Consider the following 12053-nt stretch of genomic DNA (forward strand, 5'->3'; position numbering starts at 1 on the left):
CTGAGGGGTTGAAGCTGAGGCCGCCCTCCACCGGTCCATTGCTGCTGTCTCCTATTATGAGACAGCTTGGCCTGCAAGAAAAAGGACGGCGTCTGATTAAATATACAGCCATGGTCTTGCCTGATGTGCCTCCCATAGTTGAATAGCCCTTACTGTATGCAGCCATGGTCTTGCCTGATATGCCTCCCATAGTTGAATAGCCCTTACTGTATGCAAAGTGTGGAATGTGCGTGTGTGTTTGATGAAAGAGCCATAGGTGTTGGATGAGTGTTGGGCATTGGGCTTTCAAGACCCTCTGGCCATAAAGTGAGGTTGAGATGGAGGGATGAAGAGGTTTTGGAAAAAAGGCACTCACCCTGACGACCCGAGTGAGGTCGTTGAACTTTTTCCTACATTACACATGGGTCCTAGGCACCATGCTGCTTGAGGAGACACTTTGAGCCACCTCCCTCCACACTCTCCTGTACTCGCGTGGCAAAGGCCTCCTGCAACTCTTTAGTGTCTGGCTGCTAGATTTAGCCACAGGTCTGCCCAGGCCGAGATTCAAGGCTCCAGTGAGCAGGGTGTGGCTGCAGAGCAAGATTGACCCTCCCCTTTAAGAACTGACCGGCGCCAGTGTGTTTGTGTTCAATCGCTAACTGACAGCACCTGCGCTGCGCCTGCCCTCTGAGGCAGCGCCTCGCTCCTCGGCCTTAGCGCCTTAAGAGAGTTGTGTAGCGCCTGATTTAGCGCTCCAATCACCTCCAGGGGCGATAAAAGCCAAGTTTGCTGTCGGAGGCGATAATTAGCGCCAGGCGCTAAACTTTGCGCACCGCCAATAATGGCGCCCCATATGGGGCGATACCGAATTTTTCCCCCTTTGTGTTTAATTGCCTTCTTATCCTTTTATCAACAGAACATTGTTTAACAAGATAGTCCACTGATGACTATCTTTTAAAATGTGAATAAATAGTAATTTTCCTCTTATTCTGTGTTTGTCAGGAAAGCAGTCGAAAATCTGAGTAACCAAAATGAGGCTGAGATCCACCAGAAATATGAAGAGAGACAACAGGAGACTGAGCATGTGCAAGCCATCTTGCAGAATAAGATTCAGCTTCTGCAGGAGGTGAGTGAAGATCTGGAAGACCCATGGTCTCAGTCTATGCTATCCTTCATCTAAATCACCTCCATGTGGAGTAGACCTCTCCGTAAGATCACAGCATAGATGAGGAAAGCCATTTAGCCCATCTTATTCCTCTGACCAGGAAAAACCTTCACATCTCTAAACTACTTCCAGTAACCAAGCCTTAATTCCTTTTTAAAGACTGCTGTACATTTTTAGTGTAGAGTGCTTAAAGCACGTAACAGTGTCACCAAGTGGGAAGGTTACAGGTTTAATTCTCTGCTCCACTTCATTCCCAACCTGAGCCATGGCAAATGGTGAGGCATTATGCAGAAGTTGTGGCATCTTCCCACAAGGCAAGTAATGTACAGTGATGTCCCCTTAACAGACGGCCAAGGGGCACATTGGCGGAGGTGTAGGAGCAGGCTTCCGTACAGACAATCCTAAGAGTAAACAAAATATACATGGGGATGAATTACTTGGTATTGGTTTTAGTCTTAGCTTTAGTCCTCATTTAAGTTTCTTGTATTTCCAATGGGAGGTGGTGACTGGCTCAGTGGCAGACTATTCATGACTGCTGTTGGTGCCACGGTGTAACCAATGAATAGTCCTTCTGATCAGCAACATACTGTTCTTCATATGCAAACAATGACAACAACTTGCATTTATATAGCACCTTTAACATAGTAAAACGTCCCAAGACGCTTCACAGGAGCGTAATCAGACAAAAAGTGGAAACTGAGCCAAAGAAGGAGACATTAGGACAGGTGACCAGCAGCTTGGTCAAAGAGGTATGTTTTAAGGAGCATCTTAAAGGAGGAGAGAGAGGCGGAGAGGTGTAGGGAGGGAATTCCAGAGCTTAGGGCCTAGACAGATGAAGGCACGGTCTCCAATGGTGGGGCGAAAGAACTGGGGAATGCGCAAGACGTCAGAATTGGAGGAATGCAGAGTTCTCTGTTGTAGGGCTGGTGGAGGTTTCAGAGATAAGATGGGGCGAGGCCATGGAGGAATTTGAACATGAGGATGAGAATTTTAAAATCGAGGCATTGGTGTACCTGAAGCCAATGTAGGTCAGTGAGCACAGGGTTGATGGGTGAACGGGACTTGGTGTGAGTTAGGACACGGGGAAGTGGGCACAGGGTTGATGGGTGAACGGGACTTGGTGTGAGTTAGGACACGGGTCAGTGAGCACAGGGTTGATGGGTGAACGGGACTTGGTGTGAGTTAGGACACGGGGCAGTGAGCACAGGGTTGATGGGTGAACGGGACTTGGTGTGAGTTAGGACACGGGTCAGTGAGCACAGGGTTGATGGGTGAACGGGACTTGGTGTGAGTTAGGACACAGGGCAGTGAGCACAGGGTTGATGGGTGAACGGGACTTGGTGTGAGTTAGGACACGGGTCAGTGAGCACGGTGGATGGGTGAACGGGACTTGGTGTGAGTTAGGACACGGGGCAGCGAGCACAGGGTTGATGGGTGAACGGGACTTGGTGTGATTTAGGACACGGGGCAGTGAGCACAGGGTTGATGGGTGAACGGTGTGAGTTAGGACACGGGGCAGTGAGCACAGGGTGGATGGGTGAACGGTGTGAGTTAGGACACGGGGCAGTGAGCACAGGGTTGATGGGTGAACGGGACTTGGTGTGAGTTAGGACACGGGGCAGTGAGCACAGGGTGGATGGGTGAACGGTGTGAGTTAGGACACGGGGCAGTGAGCACAGGGTTGATGGGTGAACGGGACTTGGTGTGAGTTAGGACACGGGGCAGTGAGCACAGGGTTGATGGGTGAACGGGACTTGGTGTGAGTTAGGACACGGGTCAGTGAGCACAGGGTTGATGGGTGAACGGGACTTGGTGTGAGTTAGGACACGGGGCAGTGAGCACAGGGTTGATGGGTGAACGGGACTTGGTGTGAGTTAGGACACGGGGCAGTGAGCACAGGGTTGATGGGTGAACGGTGTGAGTTAGGACACGGGGCAGTGAGCACAGGGTTGATGGGTGAACGGTGTGAGTTAGGACACGGGGCAGTGAGCACAGGGTTGATGGGTGAATGGTGTGAGTTAGGACACGGGGCAGTTAGCACAGGGTTGATGGGTGAATGGTGTGAGTTAGGACATGGGGCAGTGAGCACAGGGTTGATGGGTGAACGGTGTGAGTTAGGACACGGGGCAGTGAGCACAGGGTTGATGGGTGAACGGTGTGAGTTAGGATTCAGGCAGCAGAGTTTCAGATGAGCTCAAGTTTATGGAGGGTGGAAGATGGGAGGCCTGCCAGGAAAGCACTGGAATCGTCGAATCTGGAGGTAACAAAAGCACTGATGAGAGTTTCAGCAGTAGATGGGCTGAGGCAGGGGCAGATACGGGCAATATTACGGAGCAACAAACAGCAGCTGTTCCTGCTTACTTGTGCTCTCTGAGCACTCCCTTCTAGCTCACTCTAACTAATTCAGGTTAGCTATCACTTGGGCTGGTGATGGCACATGTTCTAAAGTGCTGGCAGGGCCCGTTGTACTGCAAGCCTGGTTCATTTTCGGGCATATCGAACAAAGTTTAAGAGAGCTTAGAATGGATTGTTGAGGAGCAGTGTTCACGTGTCACTTCCAGTAGAAGGAGTCAGATGAGGGTTTCATGGTGTAGATTACTGAATGGTACAGTAGGATGAGAAGTAGAATGACATCATGAACCCACAGTTGGCATTTGCCCTTTATCTTCCTCCATCTCTGACACTCTCAATGGCCTCCCTCCCCAATATTTAGAGAGCTTCTTCATCATAGGGGATGAGGGCAAAGATTTGGAGCTGGGCCACCTGTCACAACTCTTTCATGGCTGCTATTGGCTTTCTAAGGTCCCGCATAAGAGATTAGCGTGTAAAGTTAAGGCACATGGGATTGGGGGCAAGGTATTGACTTGGATAGAGAACTGGTTGGCAGACAGAAAGCAAAGAGTTGGAATAAACGGGTCTTTTTCCGAGTGGCAGGCAGTGACTAGTGGGGTACCGCAGGGATCGGTGCTAGGACCCCAGCTATTCACAATATATATTAATGATCTAGATGAGGGAACTAGATGTAATATCTCCAAGTTTGCAGACGACACAAAGCTGGGTGGGCGTGACTGCTGTAAGGAGGATGCCGAGAAACTCCAGTATGATTTGGACAGGTTGGGTGATTGGGCAGAAGCATGGCAGATGCAATATAACGTGGATAAATGCGAGGTTATCCACTTTGGTGTCAAAAACAAGAAGGCAGATTATTATCTGAATGGCAATAGATTGGGAGAAGGGGAAGTGCAACAAGACCTGGGCGTCCTTGTGCACCAGTAGCTGAAGGTAAGCATGCAGGTGCAGCAGGCGGTTAAGAAGGCAAATGGTATGTTGGCCTTCATAGCGAGAGGGTTTGAGTACAGGAACAAGGATGTCTTGCTGCAGTTGTACAGGGCCTTGGTGAGACCACATCTTGAGTATTGTGTGCAGTTTTGGTCGCCTTATCTGAGGAAGTATGTTCTTGCCATGGAGGGAGTGCAGCGAAGATTCACCAGGCTGATACCTGGGGTGGCAGGAATGACATATGAGGAGAGATTGGGTCGATTGGGCTTGTACTTGCTGGAGTTTAGAAGAATGAGAGGGGATCTCATTGAAACTTATAAAATTCTAACAGGACTAGACAGACTAGATGCAGGAAGAATGTTACCGATGGTCGGGGAGTCCAGAACCAGGGTTCACAGTCTAGGGATAAGGGGTAAGCCATTTAGGACAGAGATGAGGAGGAATTTCTTCACCCAGAGAGTGGTGAACCTGTGGAATTCTCTACCACAGAAGGCAGTAGAGGCCAATTCATTAAATATATTCAAGAAGGAGTTGGATATATTTCTTAAGGCTAAAGGGATCAAGGGATATGGGGAGAAAGCAGGGACAGGGTACTGAATTTGGATGATCAGCCATGATCGCATTGAATGGCGGAGCAGGCTCGAGGGGCCGAATGGTCTACTCCTGCTCCTATCTTCTATGTTTCTATGTTTTCCTTGGTAGGAAATCTACCTTTTGTTAATATGATGTGCATTGAAACTCCGATATTGGCATGGAGCCCATAATGGGTGTGATGACAATTATGTATAACTGGCAGTTGTATACTATGCAACGTTTTTAGTGGGATTAATACATGTAAGGTAGTGGGTGCAGAAATACTTCCAGGTGAGGGCTGGGGGTATGAACAGCACTGTGCTGCCTCCTGGTCATTGATGGTAAACAATTCAAGCATTTCAATACAGAATGAGGAGAAGTCATTGTAAGTGGCAGACATGCTTTGTACAATGCATTCATGGAAGGTGTGGCTGGCTTCCCTTACCTTGTAAGACCTGGTAGGGTCATTAAACTTTTTCCTGCACTGCGTTGCCATGTATGGGGTCATGCAGTTGGCAGTGACTATCATGACCACCTCCTTTCATTGCCACTTAGTTGCTCTCCTTGGGGCACTGCACCACTCTTTGCCAAACAGGGTCTCCCTTCTCTGTCTTACTTGCTCCAGCAGCACTTCCACAGCTAAGAGGCTAGGAGCTCTCTGCCCTCCTGCAGACCTGCCAGACAATATTTCTAAATTTAACCTCAAGTATCAGCTGTGGCTCAGTTGGTAATACCCTTGCCTCTGAGTCAGAAGGTTGTGGTTCAAGTCCCACTCCAGAGACTTGAGCACAAAAATCTAGGCTGACACTCCAGTGCAGTACTGAGGCAGTGCTGCACTGTCAGAGGTGCTGTCTTTCAGATGAGATGTTAAACTGAGGTCCCATCTGCTCTCTCAGTTAAATGTAAAAGATCCCATGGCACTATTTCAAAGAAGAGCAGGGGAGTTATTCCCACTGTCCTGGCCAATATTTATCCCTCAATCAACACCACTAAAAACAGATTACAGGAAACTTTCTGGTATCCGGCACTGACGGGACCGAGCTGGTGCCGTACCATCAAAACTGCTGTAGAAACCAGCGCTAATGTTAAAACATACGGAGCTTTTGAGCTCCGTGTGAATCAACAAACCCTGTTGCTTAGCAACAGCTTCAAAACAGTCTGCCGCAGCTTAAAAGCGTCTCTGTAGCTAAGCAACAGCTTCAGCTAGACCTTGCAGAGCCTGACTGGAAAAAAAAGCAACGAGAAGTAAAAAAAACTTATAGGAAACGGCTCCTGAATTTTGCCGGTAGATAGAGCTTTCCGGACATTTAACCTCCGGTTAAACGAAAATTTCCTGTATCTGGTCATTATCACATTGCTGTTTGTAGGAGCTTGCTGTGCACAAACTGACTGATGCGTTTCCTACATTGCAACAGTGAGTACACTCCAAAATGTACTTCATTGTAAAGCGTAACAACTTTGGGACACTTGGTAGTCATGAAAGTCGCTATATAAATGCAAGTCTTTCTTTCTTTCATGCTGTGCAATCTGTTTTTATGGATGCCTGCCCCTTTAAACTGTAGATACCTTTAAATCCTGCAGCAGAATGCCAATTCCTGACCCCCAATAGACAAACACCAAATCACAGGCATTCCTGAAGCCTGGAGTTCACCCCAAATGATTTGCATTTTGATCAGGGAAAAATATACCCATATATCCTTTTGTGAGCGTAGCAGCCAAAACAGGACACAAAATTCTACTAGATTGCTTCAATAGGTATTCAAAATAAAGAAACCTAATAGATTTCTAACTGTGTTGCTGCAAGCAGGAAGCCAGGCGGGCCAAGAATGAAGCGGAGAAGATGATCGCTGTTGCGGAGGCTGAGAAACTACGATCCCTTGAATTGGAGAAGGAAGTAAACGATTGTAATTGGGGAAACCAAGAGCAGCTAAGATTGTGGGAGACTAATGAAATAGTTTTATCAGAAAAGGACAGGTAAATACAGGAGACCTATTTTAATGTAATATTTTAGAAATAAAAGTGCTGGACAAATTTTTGTTTGGTTGGGTGATGCAAGGGTATGTTACAGGGGTTTTTAATTTACTGTTGCTTCCCTGTAAAGGCGTGGATCTGAATACCTCCAAAATAAAGTATTCAAGATTTCCTCTCAGATTGTTCATTTTCATTCATTTTATTGTGACATGAATGCATAATCAAGGCCGACTTTCCAGGGCAGTGCTGAAAAGATGCTGCGTTGTTGGATGTCATTCTTTAAGGTGAGATGTTAAAACAAGGTCCACTCTACCTGTTCTAGTGAACCTTAAGGATCCCATAGCACTATTCAAAGAAGGGCAGGGACTTTTCCTAGTGCAATGGCCAACATTTATCTCTCAACAAATAAACACCCAAAAACAAATAGCTGGTTATTCAGCTCATTGCTGCTTCTGGGACATTGGTGGTATAAAATGGATATTGCATTTTCTTCATACAAAAGCAGTCACTGCACTCCAAAAGTATTTCATTGTGTTAAATGTTTTAAGACATTTCAATGTGATAAGGGTCTACATAAATTCAAGTATTATGCTATTTTGTATTGTTATTTAAATTGCTGGAATTTATTTGCATAATACAATAAATGCATATAGTCTGTAAAAAATATCAACATAACTTGTACAATCGGCTTTATTCGCAGCTACAATTTTGATAATATTCTGAAAATGTTGAAAGTAAAGCCATTTTTTTCTTGTATATATCTTAAGCAACTAATGTTCATGGCCAGTTGCAATGTTGTTGAGTTTAAGTGTTGAAACAGTAACAGTTCATTATTTTTGCTTAGCAATTTTGAAATGTTATAATTCTAGCACAAGATCCTCCTAATGATGGCACATCTCAATGGTGCTACACTATTAGATCTACTGGACTTCTCACAGTGTCACAGTGCAACAGCACGATGCTGCTCGATGAAATGGGTGCCTCATAGTGACACATCTCTCACGGTGCATCTCTCACGATGATGCAATTAAGCAGTGTTTTGCTGCTTGCACTTGTAAGGCTTTTTAATGGCGATGCAACCCAACAGAAGTGAGTGTAGTATTCCACCATTAAATTTAATGATGTCGCCTCAGGGTCTATATTTTTATATACTGTATTAGGACTAAATGGCCATATGTTTTTATTAAGGATATTCAAACTGATGTGAATATTTTTTGTGGTCTTGCAGAATTATAGATCAGCTGACCCAAGCACTAAGAACCAAAGATATCCAAATAGGTCAGTTAAATGAGGAAAATCAGAAAATGGTGGATAATCATGTCGGGGGTCTAGAATACCGTGTGGAAGAACTCACCGACACACTGCGCCAGAAAGAAAATGAAGTTGAAGTAAGTGCTCATTTTAAATTGTTAATGTAAATATCAATGTGAGTGACTGTCATCCACTGAATATTAATATTAAATTATTATTCCATCAACATGTCAATGTGTAATTATGTCACAATGCGTACATTAATGCAGTCCTCTTGAGCCAATATGTTTTGCTTTGACAAAGACACCCTGTCTAAGCTAACAAGGTGTGGGACAATGAAGGAGAGTGATGGATCGTGGGCAGAGAGTATCACAGATGAAAAAAACATAACAACAAAGGAAGTCTCTTCAGAATTGCTGCAACACAGAATTCTGCCAGGATTGAGGTTCCTCTATATCAGCTCTTTTCAGACAATCGGTCAGAGTCAAACAAAAACCCAGAGACTTCCAAATGAATCTACTCTGACAGTGAGTCAGTAACACTTGCCAACATCTACTTGTACCCAATCAAGTCCTGTGCTGCTGTTAAGGTTAAGAGGTGGCCAGAGCGATGAATCGTGGGCAGAGAATATCACAGATGAAAAGAACATCTGTGGAGCTCGCTGTATAAAATACTGCATTGTATTTAAAATATGTGTACTCACACGACACAATACTCATTGGTTGGTGCTTGTATGGAGTAACTTTTATGATTTAATAGTCCTGGCACAGAATTTTGTGCAATGCGGGTGAATATCAGGAATGCAGGCATGGAGGTCGGTGCGCCCAGTTCACAGTCTACATCATTTTCTGCCCATTAATTTTAGTGGACAGATAATCCTGCAGGCCATGATTTGGGTGCATTGCCCGCTGTGCCTGAATTCTTAATGGGATAGAAAATTGTGCCAGCTGTGAATAAGAAACACTGACTTTCACGAATAGGATACTGTAACGGAGTGAAAGAGGGATGTGTAAGCCATAGTTGAGAGCTCTGTATCTGAGATAGGGATACAACTTTAAGAAGTTATATAAAAGGCAGTACAGCTTTAAGAAATCGTTGACCTTAATTGCCTTTAATTAGGAACGTCTTCCAGCCTGTAAAAATAAAAGGCAAAGAAATGGTTCAGTTGGAGAGAGGAGTTTGGAAAGAGATAAGAGGTAAGCAGGAAAGTAATACCTATCATTGTGTTGTTCACTGCTGCAAGTAAAGAAACCACATGGGTGAATAAACTGTACTTGTTTTAAGATCCAGCCTGCCTGTGTAATTGACCACTGGGTCCTGGGCCTGCATCAGCTTGGTACACGTGGTGTCAGGAGCAGGATTTTGGCACTCTGCAAAAGGCCAAGACCCACCATCATGGAGGAAATTCTGAGAGCATTCATGCAGAGACTACATTGGTATAACAGGAGCAGACTAACAAGATTCTGGAACTCCAGCAAGAAATTAATCGGAGCATGATGGTGAAAGTAGAAAGAACTGAGGCCGAGATGCAGAATTTGATGCAGGGACTGGTGTCGGGATGATCCAAGGCGACAGACCTGTAGTCTACAAAAGCAAAATACTGCGGATGCTGGAAATCTGAACTAAAAACAGAAAATGCTGGAAATACTCAGCAGGTCACGCAGCATCTGTGGAGAGAGAAACAGAGTTAACTTTTCAGGTCGATGACCCTTCGTCAGAACTGGAAAAAGCTGGAGATGGAACAGGTTTTTAAGCAAGTGTAGGGGCAGGGAAAGGGGGGAGGGGAGGAAAGAACAAAAGGGAAGGTCTGTGATAGGATGGAAGGCAGGAGAGATTAAGAGACAAAAGGGATGATGGTGCAAGGCAAAAGGAGATGGTAATGGGACAAGTCAAGAAACAATAGGTGACTCTAGATGAAGTGTAAATGTCAATGGCAGAATGATCGACAGCTGCCATGTGCGAGAGAGAGAGAGGGGAAAAAAATGAAAAAAAGATAGGGGCAGAGGTTATGGTCTGAAATTGTTGAACTTGATGTTGAGTCCAGAAGGCTGTAAAGTGCCTAATGAGGTGCTGTTCCTCGAGCTTACGTTGAGCTTCGTTGACCTGCAGTCTATCCGGTCTGGCTTGGAATAACAAAATATGACTCCAGACAACAATCTGGAGGCAAACCATCTGACCCTCGAGAGCAAGAGAAGTGGCCAAAAGAACAGTGGGCAGGGATTGTGGCTCTTTTGGTAGGAGATGCCCAAAAGGCAAACTTTGACTTGGAACCGACAGATTCAGCTGATTACCAGATGCTGAAGGAGGAAATCCTGGGCTGTTCTCCCCATGGTGAGAGCTCGATGATTTCATGTCTGGGCCTATGAGGTGGGGAGACCTCCAAGATCACAAATGTATGACCTGATACACCTGGCTTGGCGATGGCTGCAGCCCAAGACAAATCACCCTGCGAAGATCGTGGAGCTAGTTGTCGTGGACCGGTTCATCTGAGCTCTACCCCTAAATATCAGGAGATGGGCCGGACAAGGAGAGCCGGCAGATGCCCAGGAGTTGGCGGCCATGGTAGAGCGACAACTGGTGATGGAGAAACTGGCTCACAATTGAGGAGACATCCCCTCCAGGACCCGATGGCGCCCTCCCAGCCCAAAGAAATGGGGAAATCCTGGTAAAAGTGTATAGGGGAAGGGGGTACTGAAGATGTGAAGGGACATGATAACATCTTCGATAACAAAGTAAAAAATATTCATAGGCTATTAAGATGTTATCGTGGTGATGGGTTAGAGCATATTGCAAGACAATGTCGATGTACTAACCTTGGGGAACCTATGAACTATCGTCTGGGAAACCAGAACCAAACCTCTGGGGAGGATTATTTGATTGGCCTAGAGCAAGCTGTGAGACCATGTGGAGGCCACTCATTGAGGTCGATTTTCCCGAACCTGTCGGGAAGAAGGCGGGACTTCCCCTTTCGGGTTTTTGACCCGCCTACTTCGATTCCGGCCAACCCGCATGATTTTCCCTTGATTGACCTTGTTGAGCCCGCCCAGCGGGCTCAGCAGGCCAATTAAGGGCCACCCGGCAACAGGTGACGTCACAGACTGAAATTTCATCTGTCAAGAGTTCTTGACAGATGAAATATCAGTGTTTCACAGCTGTTTGGAGCTGTGAAACATTGACAGTCTGAGTTCTACCATGAGTCATTCTGCACAGACTCAGTTAGAACTCTCACCGGCACTCAAAGCTGAAGGCTGTCACTTTTCACAGATCGCAGCCGTTCAGCTTTCAGTTCCGGCTGAGTGATGGGCTCCCGACGGCTGCAGGAAGAAAGGCTGTTAAGGTAAGTACAGGTAAGTAAAAGTTCTTTACACACTTTAGACACACCAAACACACTTACCTTTACACTCATGCACCCATCACTCACCTGAACACCGACATCGCGACCCCTCCAAGTCCTTCAACCCGACGGCCTGCCTGCTCTAACCTGGCGTGGTTTGGAGCCATCGGGAAACCCACACGAAACCCCTCAAAATAGGGATTAGGCTAAAAACTGCCTGTTAACTACCTGAGCTTTGGGCGGGATGGTGTCAGGACCCCCAAATTCGGGATTTCCCACCCCCCCACACGCCTGAAACCCCGCCTGACGGCTCCACAAAAATCTAGCCCATTGTTTCTTAAAGCCCATAAGTTTAAACGGTAAAGAGGTCACTGCGCTGACTGATTCCGGTAGCACCGTGACATTGGTAGCCACCCATCTGGTCCGATAGGGGTACTGTGTATGCATGGGGAGGTGCGATATTACCCCACTACTACGGTGACTCTAGGGTATGATGGGAAA

The 12053-nt window shown here is 46.2% G+C and overlaps 1 protein-coding gene across 4 annotated transcripts in view; it reads left to right on the forward strand.

Moving 5' to 3' along the window:
• Positions 1 to 12053, forward strand: part of pde4dip (phosphodiesterase 4D interacting protein) — a 330703-nt gene that overhangs the window by 70087 nt on the left and 248563 nt on the right. For 2 of the 4 annotated variants that reach the window (XM_085982652.1, XM_085982655.1), the window contains exons 3-5: positions 982 to 1105; positions 6801 to 6970; positions 8196 to 8355. In XM_085982652.1, coding sequence (XP_085838778.1) covers positions 982 to 1105; positions 6801 to 6970; positions 8196 to 8355 — 454 coding nt within the window. The remainder of the gene's footprint in view (positions 1 to 981; positions 1106 to 6800; positions 6971 to 8195; positions 8356 to 12053) is intronic. The other 2 variants (XM_085982653.1, XM_085982656.1) reach the window with 2 other exon arrangements.

This window comes from Somniosus microcephalus, chromosome 3 (assembly GCF_052327205.1).
Source record: "Somniosus microcephalus isolate GS21.2 chromosome 3, FLI_Smic_1.0, whole genome shotgun sequence".
Taxonomy (NCBI): domain Eukaryota; kingdom Metazoa; phylum Chordata; class Chondrichthyes; order Squaliformes; family Somniosidae; genus Somniosus; species Somniosus microcephalus.